The sequence below is a fragment of the Sander lucioperca genome, chromosome 6 (assembly GCF_008315115.2).
Source record: "Sander lucioperca isolate FBNREF2018 chromosome 6, SLUC_FBN_1.2, whole genome shotgun sequence".
Lineage (NCBI taxonomy): Eukaryota > Metazoa > Chordata > Actinopteri > Perciformes > Percidae > Sander > Sander lucioperca.
The window spans coordinates 13,377,970-13,400,914 of NC_050178.1; the positions used below are offsets into that span (position 1 = coordinate 13,377,970).

General features: G+C 39.4%; 1 protein-coding gene across 1 annotated transcript; it reads left to right on the top strand.

The window, feature by feature from the left end:
* Nucleotides 1-763: 763 nt before the first annotated feature.
* Nucleotides 764-19,264, top strand: lrrc38b (leucine rich repeat containing 38b). Its single transcript, XM_031302016.2, has 2 exons — nt 764-2,340; nt 16,832-19,264. The coding sequence occupies exons 1-2, from the start codon at nt 1,713-1,715 to the stop codon at nt 17,077-17,079; spliced, it is 876 nt and encodes a 291-aa protein (XP_031157876.1). The 5' UTR covers nt 764-1,712; the 3' UTR covers nt 17,080-19,264.
* The last annotated feature ends 3,681 nt before the right edge of the window (nt 19,265-22,945 follow it).

Sequence of the window (22,945 nt, forward strand, 5' to 3'; positions counted from 1 at the left end):
GCCACCCATTTTGCAAGAGCTGTAGTAATTTTTTGGGATTTGGTTTCATCCACAGGTCGGCAAGTAGCACTCTCCAATGTAGTGCTTTGTGTGAGCATGCTAGCATCAATCTGAGTCACGTTAACTGTACTACTATGCTTAGCTCGTAGGTGGTAGCTCAAGCTTGACGTGCTTCAGTGATATTTTAATTCGGCTTTACACAATGTGCATATGGCTTTCGACTTGTCTACTGAGCCGTTCCGAGAGTTTCGGAAAATAAAAAACGTCAAAATGAAAAATGTACGCGTTATGCTCGGCCCTTAATAGCATCACGATTAATGTGTTAATGCTGACAGACATACTTTTTACCCTACACCAAAACTTAGTGTTCTAAGGCTGAAATTGCAGGAACAAAATGCAATGCTGTATATTTTAACAGGTCACAGTTTTCCATTTGAACAACTAATGAAGCCTGTCCAAATGTCTGGCTGTGTTTAACAAAACATTCCCTATAATTGTCAAACCAGCGAGTCCAAGTAACGGCTTGCTTTTGTCAATGAATTATAAAGCAGGTGAAAAAATTAAATATAAACATGTGGAAGGCAAGGAGAATGTAAAATATCAAAAAAAATTATTATGTAATATTCTGTATACATATATCTCATATCTCTTTCCTTCTACAGTGTCTGATTTTTTTTTTTAGATACAACTGATTGTCATTTCTTCACAATATAGGAAGTGACATCACATGTTGACAGCGTGGCTCAGGCACGCCTCCCTAGAAATAAGGAGAGGGGAGAGGGCATGAGATAAACCGTGGTAGATTCAGAGGCAGTTGTTGGATTGGCATGGCTGTGTGCAGCTCAGCATTGCCATCTACATCCATGAGGCTCCTGCCTGGACATTTGGATTCTCTCTGCACAGCAACACAGCCTTGATACGGTGCTGGACAGCGTAACAGTCAGCTGTGCTGTGTTTTCACAGCATGTTGCAGGGCATTGGGAGATAGAGAGGTAATAATAACGGGGGACAACCTTACCACACACTTGAGCGATGTTCCGTGAGCCTCTCTCTCTCTGTCTCGTTTCAGACCATCAGGCTTTTCTACACAGAGACCTGGGACTAATGGAGGGATGCCATGATGTTTCTCTTTGCTTGTCATGCTTGAATCACAGCTTCATATATCCTTTTGTGTCAGAGACCGTATTGTCTTCGTCTGTCACTGCCGCCAGATCAACCGTGGGGTAGCGTGGCGGACAGAGCCCCCTCCTCAACCCCCCTCTCCCTTGTCTGTGCCCCCGGCTTTTCATCACTCCCGGCTCGCTCGTGTCTATTTACCTCTCTTAAGCTACCCTCCCCTCTCTGTTAAGCTCTGTCTTTCTTGCTCTCCCGCTCCCTACTGCTTACTATCTCCCTCTCTTTACTCCTTCAAAGCAGACAGTGTGCTATTCTATCCAAGCAGCTTGCTACATGATCTCCTGGAAAACCGTTTTCGCCACTGGTGTGCCGCCTCACAATTCCTTCGCCCTTTCAGATTTCCATCTCTACAACGGCAGGATGTTCCTTCACGAGGATTGATCCCCATCCACCCCCTTTCACTTTCCCCTTCCCCTCCCTTGTCCTGATCTCCTGCCCTCTGACCCTCACCCTCTTGTTCTCTGCCCCCACCCTTCCTCCTCTATTCGCCATTACCCCGAGCCTCTTTCCCCCGTAAATCATTTCACCCCTTGACCATGTTGCCATGCGTCTGCTGGCTCCAACGTATCCTCATCTTGCTGTCCTCTGTCTTATGGACCCGGGGGGAAAACTGCCCAGCAACCTGCATGTGCCCAGATCCTCATACTGTGGACTGCAGTGGCCGCGGGCTAACCCGTCTACCCAATGAGATCCCCTTGGATGTGCGCAGGCTGTTGTTGGCTGACAACTTGATACCCCGCATCCCCTCTGACTTCCTGGTTCTGTACAGTGACTTGGTCTACCTGGACCTCCGGAACAACTCCCTCTCCCACATAGAACCGGGGACTCTCAGCACCTCTTCCAGGCTGGTCTTCTTGGACCTAGGCAGCAACAATCTGACTGAAATCCCTAAGGGGACTTTTGGGGAGTCTCGGAGCCTGATCAAACTACGGCTGGGCAACAACCCATATCTGAGCTTGGTGAATGAGGATGCCTTCCTTGGCCTCACGTCTCTGAGAGAACTGGAACTGGAGCGTAATGCACTGTCTACTCTACATGTGGGGGCACTGAGTCAGTTGCCCTCCCTGCGGGCGGTGAGGCTAGAGGGCAACCCCTGGGTTTGCAACTGCAACTTTGCCAGCCTGTTCGCATGGCTGATGGAGAACAGCCACAAGCTTCCAAACGGTAAGTAGCAACATCTAAGAAACACTTGCTTTCCATGTGCTTGACCCAAATATAGCATATCTGAGCACAACATACAACAGTATTATTGCAAATCCATTGCCATAACACTGCTCTGGTCTATTTATGTTTTCCTTGTAGGAGAGGGAACCCCCCTCCCTCTCTCGTGTTCTAATTTTGTCTCTTTCTTCCTCCACTCCCATAGCATATAATGCGTGAGACTGGGTATGTAATATGAGACAATAGCACTTCTTTGAAAGTGAAAGCTACAAGGATGCTTTGTTCAATATTAAACAATATTAAGAATTTTAGCTTGCAGTTTCTCTGGTTCCACATTTCACCATGCATATAAACATTAACCTTCGTCCTGCGTGGTAGTCAAATCGATCAATTTGCGGATTATTTTATATAATATTTATATAATACCTGCCATTTGGTGTACGTTGAAATTCAGCAATATTATCAATTATGTTTGTCCTACACCAATGGAAGTCAAACATCGTCTCCTATTATCCTTCGCCGCTCAATCCATGTGCATTTTTAGGCCCACGCTATAGACTCTATCTACCACTGTGATTCAGCCTGGAGGGTGGAATTAGATAACAGGCCTGAAGTTTTGGTGTGCTTGAGTGTGCAAGGCAATCTGAATGTGTGCATGCATATCTGAGGAACTACAAAAGACAAAGGGGATGAACTATGTCCCTTTAGAATATCATATGTGGGTAAGATCCATTTACATTGAGCTGATTGGTCTCATCATCCAAAGCTACATGATTATAAGGGGCTGAAAGATATGTCCTGGATAAAACCCTCACAAAAAGCATGACAAAAAAACATCACATCTGTGTTAATATTATTCATTTTGAAATAGACTGTATAGAATATCAAAAACACCTGTGAGAAGCAATTTATTCCTAAATCATTATTATGTTTTGTTGAGAGCAACCCATAGATGTTTTTACTGAAGGTCAGCCTTATGTATATCAGTATTAATGCCCTTACAAAGGACACAGACAGCAGTTATCTCATAAGTGCAAGTCGGCACGTGGGAGCAGAGGAGGCAAAAATAAACAGATCTGACAGTTCAGCCACACATGACTAGTAGCTCATGCTGTTATCATATTCAGATCAAAGTGCAGATTTGATGTATTTTGACTTAATCTGAGAATTTAATATAAATGTGGCTCGCAGTGTTGTGACATATGTCCATGGATATTTAAGGTGTATTTAAATACAGTACACAATGTCCGGGTACAGGGTGTTATGTATTAATGTGTCCAGATAAGGAGTGGCAACACTTATATCTGTCAATGTTCCAAGGTTGTTTGGTGTGTGAAATTTTGACCTGTATGTATAAAGAACAGTTTTTTTGTCCAAAGCATGAATAGCAGTGGACTAAATCGTCTGACTAAATGTGATTTTTTTAAATTTATTTTTATTGTGCAATAAAGTGAAGACAGAACAAGTTAAGACACATACAGGGACACATAAACAGCCAAAATAGATAATATAAAGTAAGACAGTGACATAGAGTAAGACAAAAACAAAAGACGACAAAAATAAACTACAAAACCCCCCAAAACAAACGAACAAGGAATAAAACATAAGTTAAAACTGGTGGGTAAGCTGAAAATTAGGCAAAAATGGAGGTCCAGCAAAAAATTGTATGCAGATGGATGCATGATGTGTACAGGGTGATCAGCCTGTCCTCACCCAAAAAAACAACCATATGGGTCGATGCAAGCAACTTATAACGACCAACAATTACATTTCTTGTGAGGAGGCGACCTTTCGGGGCTGTACTAATTGTCACAAGAGCAAACGAGAAGAAAGTTGGGGTGATTGATGGGTGAAACAAACACAGGACTCTCATTTAGGAGACTGGAGTTTGTGTCCCGTTGGAAACTAAAAGACAACTGTCATTTTGAAATGAATCAAGTTTTACCTATGACTTTTCAGACCTTAGTCTTTTATGTGACTCATTTTAAGCTACACCCTGAGGTTTTACTAATTCTAAGTTTTTGTTGCCTAAACTCAACTAGTTTCGTTTCACAATGTTTACTACGTGTTGAAAAAAACGGTGGCCGTTACGTTAAATAGAACGGTCACATAACTACGGTCACATGATTAAACCTCCACCATGCGGCAGTAAATAGAACCCCCCCCTCAACCCCCCTCTCCCTTTTCTGTGCCACCGGTTTCTCATCACTCCCGCCACTGTACATAGAACGTCATATGTGTTGTTTTGGGAGTCTTTGGAAATCGACGTAGAATGTTGTTTAGGTATAGGTATGAGGATTTGTTGGAATGTTTGTGTTTGTAGGGTTGGGGTGCGTTGAATCAGGCTAAGTTAACAAGATATATACATACAGTATATGTATATCTATCTTATATATACATACATATATTTTCCCTCCAAGGAGAGAGAGAGAGAGAGAGAGAGAGAGAGAGAGAGAGAGAGAGAGAGAGAGAGAGAGAGAAAGACAAAAGAAAATGTGAAAATGTAATCATAGGTCATTGTGTGTGTGCGATGGTGGTGTGTGTGTGGCAAGATATTTTATAACAAAAATGGTAATTTTTCAATTTGCAAATTAAAATGAAAATCTTATATTGGCTCACAGAGGCTTTTACTCAACTCCCCTAAAAAACTGGATGGCTGTTGCAAACTGCTGACAACCAACAGAAGTTGTACTCCTTATATACATTTAGGCCACGGTGTGCCGTGCTATTGATACTTCTCCCACTTTCCTCTAAGGGATCAGCCTTTGCCCCAAAAACAGATAAGTTTGGGCCTATGAGGAAGAAAAGTTGATAAACTGGCAAGAATACCTTAGAAACAGGCTGCAAATGCATTAATCACGGCTTCTAACTGATGTCAACTGCTAAGCATAATGAATTGCATTAGTAGTGCTGGCCAGGCAGACATCAACAACAAAGAAGAAGTCAAAGGCCTGGCCAAGCTGCGACTATGGCTGCCAACTGGCCTCAGTCTATCCACACACTCAAATTGAGTTAGTAATGCGTATCTCACCTCATATGCAGCTCTTACATCATCAGGGAGTGTTTGACCCAAGAGATGAGTCCACCTGTTTAGACAGAGCACACACACATCTACTGTATATATGTCTCTATATATGGTCTACATTTGGTCTTTTGTATAATTTTATCATTTTCTTTGGCCAAAAAATGTGTCTGGAATGTGTCTTTGCAATGCTAATGATGCAGAGGGATTGGATGACAAATATCATTTTTGCAAAAAGGAATAATAATACATTTTTATCTTCTAAGGCAATACAAATTGGTTCTGTAACAGGTCAGAGAGGACAAAAAGATCTTTCAGTGAACCAAAATAAAATATCCTCTAAAACAAGTTTGTGTGCATCATTTATAGAAGAGTTGCTTTATTTTTCTTACTTTAAGACAGTCAAAACTGCGACACAACTAGCACGTAGTACTGACAACGGAATATAGTTTTTGTGCTTATATTTGTGCTTATGTTTATCAGTTTAAATGGACAATCTGTCACAACGAGCAGACGTTTAATGTAACTCCTGAATTTTAGACCAGGTTATAAAAATCTAAGAAGTACTAAACACACAACCCCTGAATTACCATTTCTGACAATTATTTCCTCCAGACTGTCTACTTCTTTTATGAGTACTACAGGAAAATGTGTAGCGTTGTACAGACTACCAGTAATCAAGTTGCAAAGAACGGCTGAATCACACATGCAGTCATCATACTACCAGACCTAATTAACGTAACAACTGAGCCCTCAATCACGATATTGCGATGACCTATACCCTTGAACGCTGTGTTGGAAATGGATACAAAATAACAGATGGACACTCATTAGTAAATGAGGTTGACTCGACAAGCTTTTCAATATGTATGAACTCTATCAACCATCATGACTGTGGGTGTTTCAACTTAATATCTCGTTCATCATAGAGAAGAAAAAATCAATTACAGAGACAGGAATTACTCTTTAAATTGCACATCAGTGTCCTTTTTTCATCTGCGTGGGTGTTGTATCCTGATGTCTGATTCATCCAAAAACAAATTAGTAATCGGACTAGAAAATTACTGTTTAGATTTAATGTGAGTGTGGCCTCTCTTAAAACTAAGAGCTCCACTGATATTCAAAGCACAAAATGTTGAAGCTACTACAAACGATCCCTGCATTCCAACCCCACACTCCATACTTTTTTAAATACTTGTTCTGTGTGCAGTGTGTTCAAACTGACATGACAATCTATGTTAAAAGAATGTTAAAAAGTAAGGAAAAATATTGTAATTGTAAATAATAGTTAAAAATATAGTTAATATATAACTCCAGAAGCAATTTAGAAAACAAAAGTATAACGTAAGAGTATCACATGTTTAAAAAAATTGTATTGTGTCCAGGCCCGTATTAAGACAATGTGGTGCCCCTGGGCACTATACCTCAAAGGCCCCCCACTCTTTGTGTGTCAAATGTAATTTACTAACTTATCCAACTACATACATCTAGGCATATGAGCAGTGAGCACTATATTCAAATGTCTCAATTTAAAATGTCTATCAATTCAAAAAGCTAAATTCAATACTATATATTGCAACATTGTGGGTCGGTCAAATATGTATTTTTCCGACTTTATTTCACGGGCCCTGAAAGCAATTCCTCTGATTGGTCAAAAACTTTCAACTTTTAAGATATGGACAAAAGACTATCAATATTAGATCTAAGAATATGGATTTATTGCACAAAGTCCTCTGAAAGAAATACGAGTTCTAGGAAAAGAAGCGCAGACTGTGGACCGGTCTTTTACACTTCTCTGCATACTGAATAAACTCACGAAGCGCACCGCTGTGCTGTGTGCCTGGAAAACACGGAGAAGGGTTGGGCGCAACCAAGTCTCACCCAGTGGTGGGGGGGTTTGTGTGAAAAATGTTTTTCTTTGCTTGCCAATTACATTGAATCAAGAAAGCCAACCACTTATCATTTTTTATAACAGTTAATATTTTACATTCATCATTATGATAACATTTTTTGGCCACTTTTGATTATTGTTAAACCCCCCCCATCCCCCAAATGATACATTTGCAAGTACCTGTGGACCAACTCAACTCTGACAGATTGGGGAGGGGGAGTGATAGTGGTCATGTAATCTTGATTTATTTATAATGTATTATTATTATTATTATTATTATTATTATTGTGAAATTAGTGTTCATAAACGAGTAATGTATGGTCTTTCAACAATTTCAAGTGAATAATATAACAATTTACGGAAAATATTGTTAAAGCTTGTGTCATGTGGGGCCCCCCCCCCCCCCCACTGGTTGTGAATGGTTGGTGCCCCTGGGCACTGGCCCAAGTGCCCTTATGGATAATCCGGGCATGATTGTGTCCTTAATGGCAGCTGTGTTCCAATCTTTTATCATTTCCTTTTCTTAAAAAATAATACATTCATATACAGTCTTCAGCAAAGACTTGGTACTTACTATAAAGCATTGTTATGTAAAAATGGATTTGGGACACAGTATGATGGGCATGTTGGCTTTTTCAAGATTTTGGTTTTTACTTTGAAAACCATCATCAGGACAAAGTACAGATGTTGGGAATCAGCTAATCAGCTGAAACAAGGTCTTCCACCGCATGCTAAAGACACATCTCTTCTAACTGCACCTTATCTTAAAAGATGATACTAAAACAATAAATAACTATTTTATTGCACTTACATGTTCCACTTACCTGTGGCTCTTTGTAGTTTGGCTAATTTGAAGGTAATGTAGGTTTATGTGATTTTTGCTGCTCTGAGTTTGTACCTTCATGGTTGAATGCACTTATTGGAAGTCGCTTTGAATAAAAGCGCCAGCTAAATAAAATGTAATGTAAATGTAATGTGTGTCCATAGATTCCCCATTAGCATTAATTATGCTGATGGTGTCATAGCATAACTTTCAGAAAACTGTACGGCACCAGCAGAATAATTAAACAAAATCTCAATTGAAAGATTGTCAATAAAACATGACAAACTGTGCTGCTATTTTAGAAGTCATCCTGAGATATGGTTCCCTCTGCGATGGCCTGCATAATGTAGCAGCTGCAGAGCCTATGCTGTAAACCCAATTCCCATTCCATTTTTCACATCCTGATTTCCCCTGTGATTTCAAGTTCACAAAGCAGCATGCTCTTCTGGTTGCCTAAGTTTGATTACTGCAGGTCAGCAGTGGGTGGAAGAACGTTAACATTCTGGACTTATTTTGGGATAGAAAACACAGATTAAATTCCACATAGCCGTGTTTTGTCTTCTATGCGCAGGTATTAATTTTGAGCTGCAAACGATCAGACAGATACACATCTAACTGTCTGCCTTCTTTTCCTTTTTGCTGTTTGTAGGTTTTTAAGCCACGAATCAGGTTCATTAATGTTTTAACAAAGGCATGAGTGTCAACATGATCCACTGCTATCTCCAGTGCTCTTGGGTTAAGGATGAACAAAGGCCATGTATAATTCAGGGTGACACAGTTCTACGGCACATTGGCCCGGGTAATTGGAGCCAGAGCTGCCTACAGGGCAGGGCAGGCCAACTCCCATGAGAGATTGAGGCTGAAGCCCATCGTGGCATTGCTATCAACACTAGTCATGACCTGTTTCCAACAGTTTCACTACAAAGTAGCAGTTTGTGTGACAGGGTCAAAGTCTGAATTTTCCTTCACAGTCCATCGAGTTCTCCCCAGAGACCAGTTACCACTCAGCGGGAGCAGCATTGAAAATATGACCAGCACAACATAGCACACACACGATGCCATACCATACTGCCCGATGCGACATTACAGTACTTGCTATCTTTGCTACCCATGTGATGAGAAAAAATCTATTCCATTAACACAGACTGACAGCTTATTTTATCCTGGCCTAATTTAATGTTTATTTAAAGTTGGGATGAGAGAGAGAAAAAGAGAGAGAGAGAGAGAGCGAGAGAAAGATAATAGGTGGACAGAATTACACAGTGTGATAGCATCGGCTGCTGCACGGACAGGAGCAGATTGAGATAATGTGCCGGTGTCAGAAATAAAAGGTGAAAAGCCAAAAGGTTTATTTCACAGGCAGTGTGCACCATTTTGGATGATGGATGCTTTCCTTTCTGCCTGTGTGTGGTCGAGTGTGAAGCATAAATGGCTTAGACCTGCATATTTAGCTGTTTCGTCATAATGAATAGTGACAATAGGCAAAACGCTTTCTGTCATGGTGAAAACGTGAAAAGGAATCGACTCATAGTATTTGCTTTATTTTTTTTATTTTTGGCTCTTGTATTTGGGAATTAGCAAATTTGTTTTTGTGTGTGAATGTGTGCTTTTGTGATGAGACATTTTGAATATGGTACAGTGATGTCAGTGAGTCTCCACGCGGGAGGAATTCCCTCCTGAATGAGTCACCCTCGCCCCACTGTCATATGAATGCTTGTCATTTTGTGCATCCATAACACACATTCTGTTCCTCTCCAACTCTTACTCTTGCCCTCCTCTTCACTGAATCTCTCTTCATTTTCCCTTCAGATTTCCCTCACTCTTTCTTCCCGTGATTGCAATTGAATAATTCTCCTGTTTCTCTGTAATTATGTCTGCCTGGTTCTTTTTACATCTACTGAGTATTGGACTTTTGCGGCACATTCATCCAGCTCGTCCTCGCCCAGAAAACGACCATATGGGTCGATTGTGCACGCAGCTTATAACGACCATGACAACCTCTCATGGCTACAATTATTATCGCAAGAGCAAACAAGGAAGTGAGGTGACAAAGTGTAAGACCGCAAAAATCCACATAAGGAATCAGGTTGGGGTGGTGGACATGTCTAACAAACACAGGACTTTCACTCAAGAGACCAGGGTTTGTGAAACCGAAAGACATTTTAAAATTAACCGATTTACCTATAACTTTTACGGACCTTAGTCCGTGACGCAATAATGTCCACAACGTCATGTTAAGTCCTTATTTTACGGTACTCATTTAAAACCAATCCCTGATGTTTTACTAACCCTAAGTATTTTTTTTGTCAAACTTAACTACTTCCGTTTGACATGTTTACTATGTGTTTAATACTTAAATAGGAAAAAACATTAAAACGGTCACATGATTGAATCGCTACCGGGCGGCAGTAAATAGAACGGTCATATGTGTCATTTTTGGAGTCTTTGGAAATCGTCCTATAATGTTGTTTACGTATGAAAATGTGTTGCAGCTATTCATTAGTAGGGCGGGGACGGTTTTGTGAGTCATTATCACAACTGGATTATTTAGGTAGAGTGTCTAGACACTAGTGGTTCGGGAACAAGTGAAGACTTAAGCATGAATGCCTTTGCAAATGGTGCAGAGATCAATCTGGACAGACAGGTGTTGAGGGAGGGAGGAGAAACAAGCCTCCAATATCAGTCTGTGACAGCCAGGTAGATCAATCACAGCTGAGACAGCAGATAGCGTCTCCCCTCGGCTGGCTGTAATCCTAAATGTAATCCATCAATTGTCCGCGCCAGGAATGTAACATAGCTGTGTGGGCTGACATACCTAATAGTGTTAGGGCATGATTTTTGTTACATTATGGTCTGGTAGCCTACTCCAGCCACATGTTTTGTGAAAATAGTGGTGACAGAATTTGTACTGTATCAGCGTACCCATTTATAAAGCTGGTATTGACCCTCTGTACATGTAGCTTTTATTAGAAACTGTCACCTACTGCGACACTTTCTGAGCAAGAAACTATAATGTCCCTTTAAATCCTAAATAATGAATGATTTTTTCTTTACTAATCTTTTCTGTTGTTTTATTTAAGTAATTGTTTATGTATCAATGTTTTATCTGCCACAGTAAGTGGGTCAATTAAGTAAGATCTCAATTAATTAAAATGAACAGCTTTCATTGTAGGTTTTGGTGAGGAGATTTAGACTTGCAGGAAACCCACAAGCAGATGTTCAACCTGCATTTGACCCATTCATATAATACTTGGAAATCAAATCACAGAGACTCTGCAACTGTAATTCCATACACATCATTGCGAAACAGAATTACATTGAATAAAATAAAGTTATAGGTATAAGCACCAAACACAGTCTCTCCCGCACTCCCTTATATTCTCTTAATCTTGCTCTTTTATAAACTCGTTCTGGATCACGTTCACGGATCTGTTGCATTAGACTAAAATGTAGTTTAAAAACTCTTTATTTCTGTTGCCTTCCACCTTTTCTTCCCCTCTCTGTCTCTCTCTCTCTCTCTCTCTCTCTCTCTCTCTCTCTCTCTCTCTCAAGCCCAGACACACTTATTGTACACTCACACCACTGGCAGCCGGCTCTGTATTTGGTCCATTTCGGGTGGTTGATTAACGCTCCTTTTTGGGGATTGGCTCTCATGACAGGTCGGATGGGTATGACTGAAACACTGACTCGTTATAACTGCAAAGCTGCATTCTAAGTCATTCAACCCAGGGGATAAAGTGGAAGCTGAACGATCTGGAACTGCTAAGGCACCTTCGTTGGCAGTTTCCTACATCAGTGTTTCATTCTGTGGCGGCATTAATTAGGTACAAGTCTGTGATTACTTCACGTCTGTAATAACAGCTGGGCAGTTGAGTGTCTGTGCTGGTTTCACCTGACTGTAATAACAGCAGGACATATGAGTGTCTTTTATCTGAACTGCTAAAGTCAGTTATGAAGTGAGGATAACATTGTCAGGTACCTGTGTTTTTAAAAAAATCTGATAATAAGATATATACTGTATCAGAATATATATATATATATATATATATATATATATATATATATATATATATATATATATATATAAAAAAATCGTAGCAATTACCTTCATTGCTAGCCTTGTAGTTACACAAGGTAATTGGAAATTGTGCCTAAATGAGCTATTTTTATTGTGTGACATATTTGTAGTGGTTTGTTACCAAGTACTGTAAAACCCGATACTAGCAAACAGTATAGCTCATTTTCGATCAGCTGAATTGATTGTATGATAATGGATTTTCCCTGCAGTCATTTTGCTGCTGGTTTCTTGACATTCTGATCATTTTCTTTGCTAAGCGGGATATATTAGTGTAAAAAATATTACGTTGACTTGGCCTATGCACTTTCAAATCTGTTTTCAAACTATAGTACCTTTGTTGACATAAAGCAGCATTTACTTATCAGACTCAAGTTTCCTACATCTCTAATCTGAGCCCACAGTCACGTCTGGACCTCCTCCCTTAGTGAGAGAAGTGCATATTTTGTCACAGACAAGCTTCTAATGCTGAGAAACTATAATTATGGTGTTTGTTCCAGAAGATTCCACTTTTGGCCAAATACCACAGCTGTTCAGTAATTCCCCCTTTTGTCAGGCAGTGTAATAAGCCTGTGTGCCCTATTGTGTCATGTTAGTTCTTAACTGCAGCAGTGCAGCTCCAGTGGAAAGCCACTATCTCTCCATTGGCCTGTTCACTAACTCTGTACTGATCATAATATATGTAATTATCCTGTAGCTCTGACAGAGGCCATGTATTCACCAGGATCATTTCAGTCTCATTGTTATTAATCAAGCATTTAGGACAGGCAAGACTAGACAGGACAGTCTCAAAGGCAAAGGCCAAGTCTCTGAGGTGATGGGTTACTTTGCCATGCAATAAGTGCACTGTGAATATTTATCTCATCACAAGCAGACAGGATAGACGCTCCAATGTATTGGATTTTCAGATGTTTTGAAAGTTTTCTTTGTCTTTAGTAAGATGTGTGGCAATGACACAATTGAGAATCGTGTGTGTTTTTCTAAACTGCTGTTTGAAAATTCATTACAACAAGGTCAGTGCATTCCGTGGGTGTTTTTCTTCTGCGTATATCTCGTAACTGTCAGCAATTTATTAGCAGGGATATTATTACACAATCAAAAGAACGTCACTGGAGCCACTTTATATGGCAACCATGAGAATAAATCATTACTAACTTCACCAGACTTTATGACTATGAAGAACAATAATCACACACTGCATGTTTAGTCTAAAAGTCCAAGGTCCAACCACTGCCATTCACAAATGCTGTCAGAGAAGTTGGAAATGTTGTAGTTAAATAACTCTTCCCTAAAAAACCCTGCTGAGTCAAACTGTGATTTTAAAACTGAATCGATTCTTTTAAGTGTGAGCCATATTTACTTATGCAACACAACTCTGAGAATATTAGATTTAAAACAAAACAACATGACGAGATTAGCCATCTCTATGTATTGTGTACTTGTTTGTAAGTCCCTTAGACTTGCATGGTATCCAGACAGTTTGAATGAGCAGTTTTCATAGGCTATGAATTTGTTCTGATCTCTGATTCCCACAACATATGGTAGATATGCCTTAAAATGAATCACACCAGGAACCAGTGTGCTCTTCTTTGGCTCCACCAGGATTGTTGGTATTGGCTCCTAATCAGTTTAGAGCCTCATTCTTGATGCTGACTCACTTGATGTGATCCTGATCCAAGCTATTTGAGTTTTCTGTGGAGCTTCTCCAGCAATGCTTTTGTTACAGTATGTGCTATGGTTCTTGCAAGCCTAGTTACAGCCTGTGTGTATGCCAAGACAGGAACAACGTCAGTAATTTATAACAAAAAAAAAGGACACAAATTAGGGTACAAAAGTTACATATATTAATGAGGTGTGAATTATACTTTCAAACAAAATGACCAAAGCAGGACTTTGACATGGCATTTTCATGAACAATCCAGTTAAAAGGGTAAGGCTGGTGACATTTTAAAATTTCCTAATTATTAACAAATTCCCCAAAAAGAGCTAAACCAACAATACATGTTCACTACTAAGATGCATTACATGTGTAGCCAAAGCCTGATATAACAAATTCATCTGTGCCATCAACCTACATTCTTGTCCAAAGACTATGAAAAGCATGTAAATGAACCACACGGTTGCACTGAGTGACATGTTCCTTCATTATGATGAACAAAGGTACTGTTTATTTTGACTCAATCCCAGATAGCACTATCAGGGTTCTGTAAATACTCACTACATGTGTATTCATTCACAGCTGAAAATAGTCCCCCAACCAATGCACAATTTATTATTTTTCAGTAATGACAACTACAGTGCCCAGATATTTAAGGATATTATTTGGCCTTACAGAGTTTGAGTTTAAGGGAAATGTGTACAATGGTCAGCACCATCTATTGCTGTTTGTAGTTATACTTTCTTCATGTATGCTTGTAATAGACTAATTGTATTTTACTAGTTTTTGTATAAGCTTGATAGAAGGGAAAGGCCACCCATTTTTTTTCAATTATTATTATGGATGCAAAAGCAAATTGTAAATCAAAAGCGATCAAAACATCTGCACGCTTATCACCATTGCAAAATACTGAGTTTATTGTCAAAGCTTTTGGTCACAGAGACCTTCATCAGAAATGTTAATAAACAATACAAGCAGAATCTTAAAAAAATAATATGTTAACAACAAAAAGCATGCATTTGATATATAATAAAAGCACAACTGTAATGTATTGGCTTCCCTGTGAGTTTGGCATTTTGATGTGTGTGTGTGTATATCTTGGGTCTACTAATTAAATGTTAGAGGAAATGTGAGAATCTGTATCTTGTATTAAGGGATTAGTGTCACTAAGTTTTATCAAGCTCTTAGAGAGTTCAGTTACAAACCTAATTAATAGTGTAGAGTCAATCGGAGGAGCACTTAAACCAATTCCATGCTATCACTAACTTACATTATTTCTTTTTCCATTGCCCCTAATCACGTTTGAAGCTTTTTCAAGCTATTTTTTTTACACATACTTGTACATGTACAACAAGGTTTTACATATCAACTTAAACAAGTACATTATTTAATTGTTATTTTATTGTAATACGATTTTCATACTTTCATTTCTATTATTCACTTTGCTGTAATAACTGACGACACATTTAAACGCAGATTTAATTCAGAATTAGGGTAGTTTGATGAATGAACATAATTGTATCTAATCATACAAATTATTGTTTTACATTTGTATTATAACAAAGCATGCTGCAAATTGTGCTGACTGTTGAGCAAAGACCCAGAATGTATGTACTTCCAAGTGTGTGCATTTGCATGTGCAGTATCAGTAGCAGTTGCCACCCACATTGCAAGGCTTCATCGCTACCCACCTATAACCTAACATTCACATCAATATGTCTAGTTTTTCCATACAGTACATTGCCAATATTAAGGTTGTTACTGTATAGATTATGTTCTATGAAATATTGTATCATTCATTGATGTGGAACAGCAATGCAAGCGTCTAATTAACACTTCAAATTAAACTCAAAGGTTACCAAAGTTAGCAGTGAATCAAGTTGAATCAGTGAGTCTGTGAGCATGTGAAAGTGAACTCACTATAATGTAGAGTAAGCTGTAGTATCAGTGACCAATGTTTATACGTGGTAAGACCTAACCTTATGGTCCAGTCTTGATCTCATTTGTAGTCATGAGTTGGAAAAGTAGGCTCACTGCAAGACTTGTACCCTTGAAGCACAATAAGCCACAGTCACTGTCCTTTCCATTTACATCATGTCTGAACAATAAACGTGAAAGGGACAGAGACACGGAGAGCAGCACAAACTGATTTATCATACTTTCATCGTGAGATGAGTTTGGTCAAGGTGCCCCTGTCTCGGACGCTGCCTTTTAACTGATACATCAGTAAAATTTTAAGATGTGAGGACGTGTATTCTTAGAGATTTGCCTGGTGCAGCTGGCAGCGGAAATTAAAATGATTTAAATGGATGTTTATTTCATTCTAGATGCCATCTACTAAAGATGCAAATGACTTTATCTTGTTGTCAGAGGCTACCATCCAGAGCAGCTAACACTGTACTACAGACACTATAGGACAAAAATAAAGCCTCTCTTAACAGTATGAATAACAATAATTTCAAATGTTCTATATACAGTAGTAAATATATAGTTAACACTAGAATATATATTCACAGTATCACTGTGCTTTACAGTTTCTTAGTATTCCGACTTCATTTCCACAGAACCTGCAGTCATGCTGTGGGTGGGTGTACTGTATACACAGTGCAACTTCATCTCTTAAGTGAAGACTTCTTATTGACCTTATAGTTATTAAATCAGTTCCCACTCTTAGGAAAAGGAACTGCATTGCTCTGTTGAATTGAATGAACTTTCTGAATTAAATACCTGCAACATACAAACAAGACAACTTGTAAAATATGCACTCTGATCACTTCAGACCTCTGACCAGGTGTGGGCTGTGTGAGTTGTGTCTCTAATGAGCAACTATGCATCACCTTAAATTCAAAATCTTTGGGGATATCAATACGTTCTTACATTTGTGCTGTACAGCAAGCACAGACGTAGCTGTTCTGAGTGGCTGCCATGTATCTTAAAGTCCATAAATATGACATTATTCACTGCAACAGCAGGTTCAGCAGCATGCCTAGTAAATCTGTCTAATCTTATTTTCTGTTTTAATGCAGGGGTGGAAGGCATGGAGTGCTCCATCCCGATGGACGGCAGACGTGTGTCCCTGACCCAGCTCTCCAAGGACAGTTTCCGTGAGTGCCAGGCCACCCTGACTCTAACAGACCTGCTCATCATCATTTTCTCTGGCATCTCAGTGTCTGTGGTGGCCATCATGACAAGCTTCTTCCTGGCTTCAACTGTTCATTGCTTCCAGCGCTGGAGTAAAGGCACCAAGGGGGATGAGGAGGAGAGTGAGGAGTGAGAAGGGTTTCATTCCAAGGGCCCTGTGTGGCCCTGGTACTTCAAATAATGAGAGGACACCACAGACAGTGTGTGCTACATGTGACAAATTTCATGCTGCCTCCTCCCTGGTGAAAATCCAACTGTTTAAACGGTAGGATCTTGCCCTGGTACAGTTGCAGTTGTTTTCTTTGCACATGAAATATGGTAACAAAGGACATTCCCAAGGAATGAGTCCCAATAAAAATTAGTGTGTGCCCTGCTCCACTTGCAAAATTATATTATAGAGATCGTATTTTTGGCTGTGAGAGCCTGTGGTCATCTTTTATGGCTGCTGGCTCTTGGCTCAATGTTGTAGTAAATAAAGTGAGGCTAACACCTTTATAATGAGAGAGTAAAAGATTTAAAAGAAAAAAGTGTTGCTGCAGCGCTGTCACATTAGTAGTAGACAAGGCGATAACGTCGCAACATGTAATCACATCAGCCTGAAATCCTGTAAAGTTAGGGCAAACTTAGATGATTTTCATGGAGTTTATCTGTGTAGGGCAGAATCTGTGATCCCATAAAGAAAGGATGTCATACCGACCAATGACCTCAGTAATTAACTGCCTATACCATGATATGCTGGCATATCCTGCCATTTACAGTCTTTTTTTGGACAGCCTCACTCACATTCAAAAGTGGCTCACAACTACTGTTGGTGAATAGCCTACTGTTGTTCCTTCTGCACGTACAATTAGACAGTGGCAAAGGGTGTCAGTCAAACAGAAAGGATTTGGACAATGGTGAGGTATTTCTGTAGGTAGCTGATGTGTTGTAGGCAGGAACAATTTCCAGTGGGTCTACACATTCTTCTAGCAGTATATTCATTATATAATCACAAATTGATGTACAATAGAAAACAGTGTACAGTCAAACAAATATAAATCAAGAGGATGTACTGTATGCTCCTTAGAATTGATAACTGTGACCTGTGTAGAAAGATAAAATAACAGTATAATCTTGAAAATTATGACAAATGCGGTATTAAAATAGAATCTACGTAGAATATTGTGTCAAATAATGCACTTTATATGGTGAAGCTAATTTTGGCAAGCCCCTAATTATACTATGTAGACTGGTTTTGTCTTCATCTGCCAAAGATTAGGTGAGGAGAGATTGCATATGGACTTTGTTGTGGATGATGTGTTACTTAGTGAGGTAGGGATAGCTCCTTAAAAGCAGGCAGCACTATAGCCAAATCACGCTTTGTATACTATACTTAAATAGTTACGGTCTCCAAAGATTATCATTTTCCTCTAGAACCAGCTGTCTGACATTGCTTCATACATGGCAGTCTTCAACCTTTGTTTTCACAGTCACTTCAGAACAAAAATGTATTCACTGTCCAAGAGGTTTGTCTCTTTAGGAATAAATATATGTTTTTTGTTTTGTTTAAGATAACCAGAATTGATACATCATGGACTCTCAGTCAGCTTATTCTTCTTTTACTAAACATTTTCCGATGTATTATAGTAAAGCTGCTGATTTAATATCCTGGAAAAGTCTCACATCAAAAACGTATTGTATCAACAGCATCTGCATTCACAAGAGCAACAGTACAGTCAAATCCAAATTGAATAAAGTAGCACCCTGAATATTATGGGTTTCTGTTTGTTATTTGAATCCTGTATGTTTAAATCCTCCTCCATTAGGATTTGGAATGCTCAAAACTGGAGAATTATTATTATAAAAAAATGTATTAGTATTTTCCCCAGAGCTAAGGTATGTTGCTTTGCTTCTCACATTCTTGTAAGGCATGAATAATGCAGCGAAATTGAGATATGAACCAGAAAGAAATGTCAAGCTTTTAAATGCAAACAAGCAGAGACTAGAAAAAGAGACATGAGCAAATAGAGTTATAATTTCTGTGTGGTTAATAAAAGAAAAAAGAGTAGCAAATGCCTGTGTCCCTTAAGAACAAGTCATAACCCTGAATGTGCAGCATTGGTAAGCACATTTTGCAGCAATGAAAAGAAATAAATATAGCCTTAATTATTCATTTTTGTTATTTTTTCATTTGCATTAGCATCAATAAAAGCACAAAGATTTAAACGTATGTGATTCTAGTACCATCCTGTATTGTCACGGTATGTTTTTATTAATGTGTATTGTCACGTTATGTTATGAAATGCCACATCCTTATAAACAGTGTAAGATTTTTATTGTATGGGTGTCGTGTTTTTGCCAGAATTCAAATGCCTACTGATTTGAATTGAAGACACATTCATTTGATTTTGAGGACAAATTCAAGAAATCAGAAATTAATATCCATTTATAACAGCCAATTGACCTTTCGCTAAACCCCTCCGCCGAAACAGCAAATATGCAATAGCTTCGTTTATAACTAGGCACGTCAGCAGGCCTGTCCAGCTTTGGATTTCTACTCATGTTGAACCATTGTGTGTGAAGAGCGATACTCTGTATCTCAAGGAGTTGGAGGTTGGTGTTTTTTGCTGTAGTCTTTAAAAACCCTAAAACATCACAAATGTGTGAGGAATGGATTTGACTTTGTCTTTATCTGCACTGAACGTAACCTGCAAACATAAGCATGTCCAGCTAACTAGCTTACTACAGTAGCAACCAAATGTTAATTCCAAAGGGAGAGTGTCTATGTTGCCTCAGCCCCTCGGCCCTGTGTTCCCTCAGCCCTATGTTCCCTCAGCCCTTTGTTATCCCTCAGCCCTATGTTCACTCAGCCCTATGTTCCCTCAGCCCTTTGTTCCCTCAGCCCTTTGTTCCCTCAGCCCTATGTTCACTCAGCCATATGTTCCCTCAGCCCAGTGTTCCCTCAGCCCTGTGTTCCCTCAGCCCTGTGTTCCCTCAGCCCTGTGTTCCCTCAGCCCTGTGTTCCCTCAGCCCTACTCCTAACCCCTAAGCCAAGATGATTAGTATTAGACCTACTGCAGTAATGAATACAAGGTCACATATCCAAAACATAAAATATGACCGGGGGTGTGTGGGTGGAGGGTATGTGGCCTCAGGGAACATAGGGCCTTATTTTGATGGGGGGGAAATTTCATAAAAATGAGGGAACATTGGGCTGAGGGAACATTGGGATGACCCTCTTCCAAAAGTAGTGGGCATGTTAGCTTGCTCCATTATTTTTTGAGGTTACAGGTTACATTAAAGACATACCCGTTCAGGACTGACGCATGCATCCACAGTTTGGGAGCCAAGATCCTACTATATCAGATCACTTTAGAGTATTGATAGCAGCTCAGTCTTACTTTGTGTTTGTTTTGGGGGAGTTGACACTCCAGCAACTCCAGACAAACTTGTGTTAGATACCGATGCAAGGATGACAGTGAAGCATATGAAAAATAAAGGAATAGCCTAAATCTCACCAGTGTAGGCTATTGCTTGCCCAAGTACGTTTTTCTATAGTAAGCAACCAAACAGTTCAATGGTTCTCTTTAGAACAAATACCATTTTAATTGCAAATTGTATTACAGTACTCTGGGGCTAACTAGCTACCCTAAAGTAAACAAACAATGTTGTTTTTTTGTTTATATGTCCTGTACATGGATCAACAACTGGTGAGCCTGCTGACGTCTTGTAAATGTAGCTTTAGCCTCAGTCTTTTAGCATATCATGCATGCAGCCGTCAAGTACATATTTAAGACCTTTTAACATGGTTCTCGTTTTAAAACGTGTCAGACGGGAACATAAGAATGTCAGCTGGAGACAGACTTCTCAGCTGACTCTAGTAGCTTTAGCATTAGTTTACATTAGCTAGCTACACTTCATCATCTTTTTAGGTGACACAATCCATGGCCTTCAGCTAGAAAAGGTTTACTTCTGTGTAGAATTGAAGACCCTTGTTTTTCAAACGGTAGGCCTACCGCAAATTATGTGGTAAGTCTGCCATTGTTATCTCTGAAACTGCACGTGTGCGGTGCAAGAATGGAAAGCTTTCCGCAATAACAGTGAGTAAGGAGGGCGGGGTTTAGCGAATGGTTAATTCTCACATTAGATACAGTCTTAAAGGGTAATGCCAATGAATTTCATATTTTTAAGTCTGCCATTTGTATTATCACAGTCACCTAATATTGCTCATAGCTAGGGTAAAGGTGCCCCAGTTAAGTTCACATGGAAAGACTGAAGGTATGGAGGGGGCATTTAGGAACTCAACTCCCAATGACAAGTATAAAACCATTTTGATTGTGTTGGCATGAGAGGAGGCAGGTTCTCATGTTCAGAAAACAAAAACATTTGGATGCTTAATACCATAAGAATAGCTAAAGTGGATTAATTAGGTTGGGTGGTTTACTGCTTCACGTGAGCTTTCTTAACTGATATCTGAAGATGCAGATCTTTAGTTAAGGAATCAGAGAGAGAGTTTTTATACATATCATTATTATTTCCAGCTACTGTGTAGTTACTGTATATTAACAAATTATTATGTTAGCTTAGCTGTTAGCTTGAATCATATGTTAGCATGACAATTTCCTTTCTCTTACTCATTTTATTAAGTAACAAATATCAGCACATTAGAGCATGCACTGTTGAGTTACCTACAGTATAAAGTTCAGAATTATGTCTATTTTTCTATTAAACCTTTTAGAATGAAGCATTTATTTACTCTGTCAGTCCCCAAAAGTAATCGTTTGGCATTGCACACCCTAGAAAGCAGCTCACACTGGTGGCAGCTTTCGTACAGTTTGTCTTGACATTGCTTAAAATACCAAAATCCATGTTATGTTTTGTCAGATAAATGTCAGAATGGCTCAAATCTAAATTGAGTGAGAGAAAAGAGTGTGATGCTGTTTCTGCAGCTTAATGCATTTCCAAATGTCAAACAGATCGTATGTATGTACGTAGCTGTATATTGATGTTTGGTTAAAAAAAATACCAATAAAATAAAATCCTTTTTTTCTGTCCTCCGGTCTGAATATGTATATCAGTGTGTAAATGCAGATAAAAAAGCAGGGGGATCATTTATTAATTTACAAACATGCACAGGTGAAGTAATAATAGTTAAGGTTAAAGATCGGTAATCGTTTCCTTTAATCAAGGGCCACGCTACGTGTAGGGAATGTGATTCTTCTAAGTGATATCTACTGCTGAGTGTTAATAATGACTCCATCATAATTGTGAATCTCTTCCCCTTATTTGGTGGAGTTGACATATTTGTCTTGTCACAGCAGCAAATGAGAGAGGCTCATCTGTAAACATGGCCCAGCGTGTTATTTCACACAACACTGTTATCACACTGCATGTATACAAATGACTGCACTATTTTTGGAAGGGGTGTTTGAGAAATAACAGACTTAAAAAAAAGAAAAGACATACCATCCACTTGCATAACAAGTATCAATCAGCAATCCTTTCCCAGCACATGAATATTTTTTTGTCCCTGGCTTTCTTTATTTCATCCCTCATGCTAATGATTTATTTTTCCACATTTTTTTCTCTCCACATGAAGCGATCTAACATGATGGTATGTCTTTCTGCAGAAGTCTGATGTCAAAGAATCACAGGATGAAACCAAACCTCACCCTCAGGGTATGCAATGGCTAGAAAGAATGCAGAGTCACAGCACATGCTAGAGAACAATTAGCGAACAAATAATTTATGGAGATATTTGAGATTCCAAGCAGGAATTGCTACATTGGAAGGCGAATAGCATGCAAGAAAGACTTGCACATACTGTGTAAGTGTACCACTGAAAAGAGGTCTGTGAGGGTGGTGGTCGTGATAAGGATTCTCCTGCAATCATTTACCTCATTTGGTTGCCATGGCTACACAGCCGGAGGCCCGAGCTCTTGGACGGCGAGGCGGGAACAGGGAGAGGGAGGGATGCTGGGAAGCATGGCCCTCAGTGTGGCTGCCTAGCTTCTCTTTCC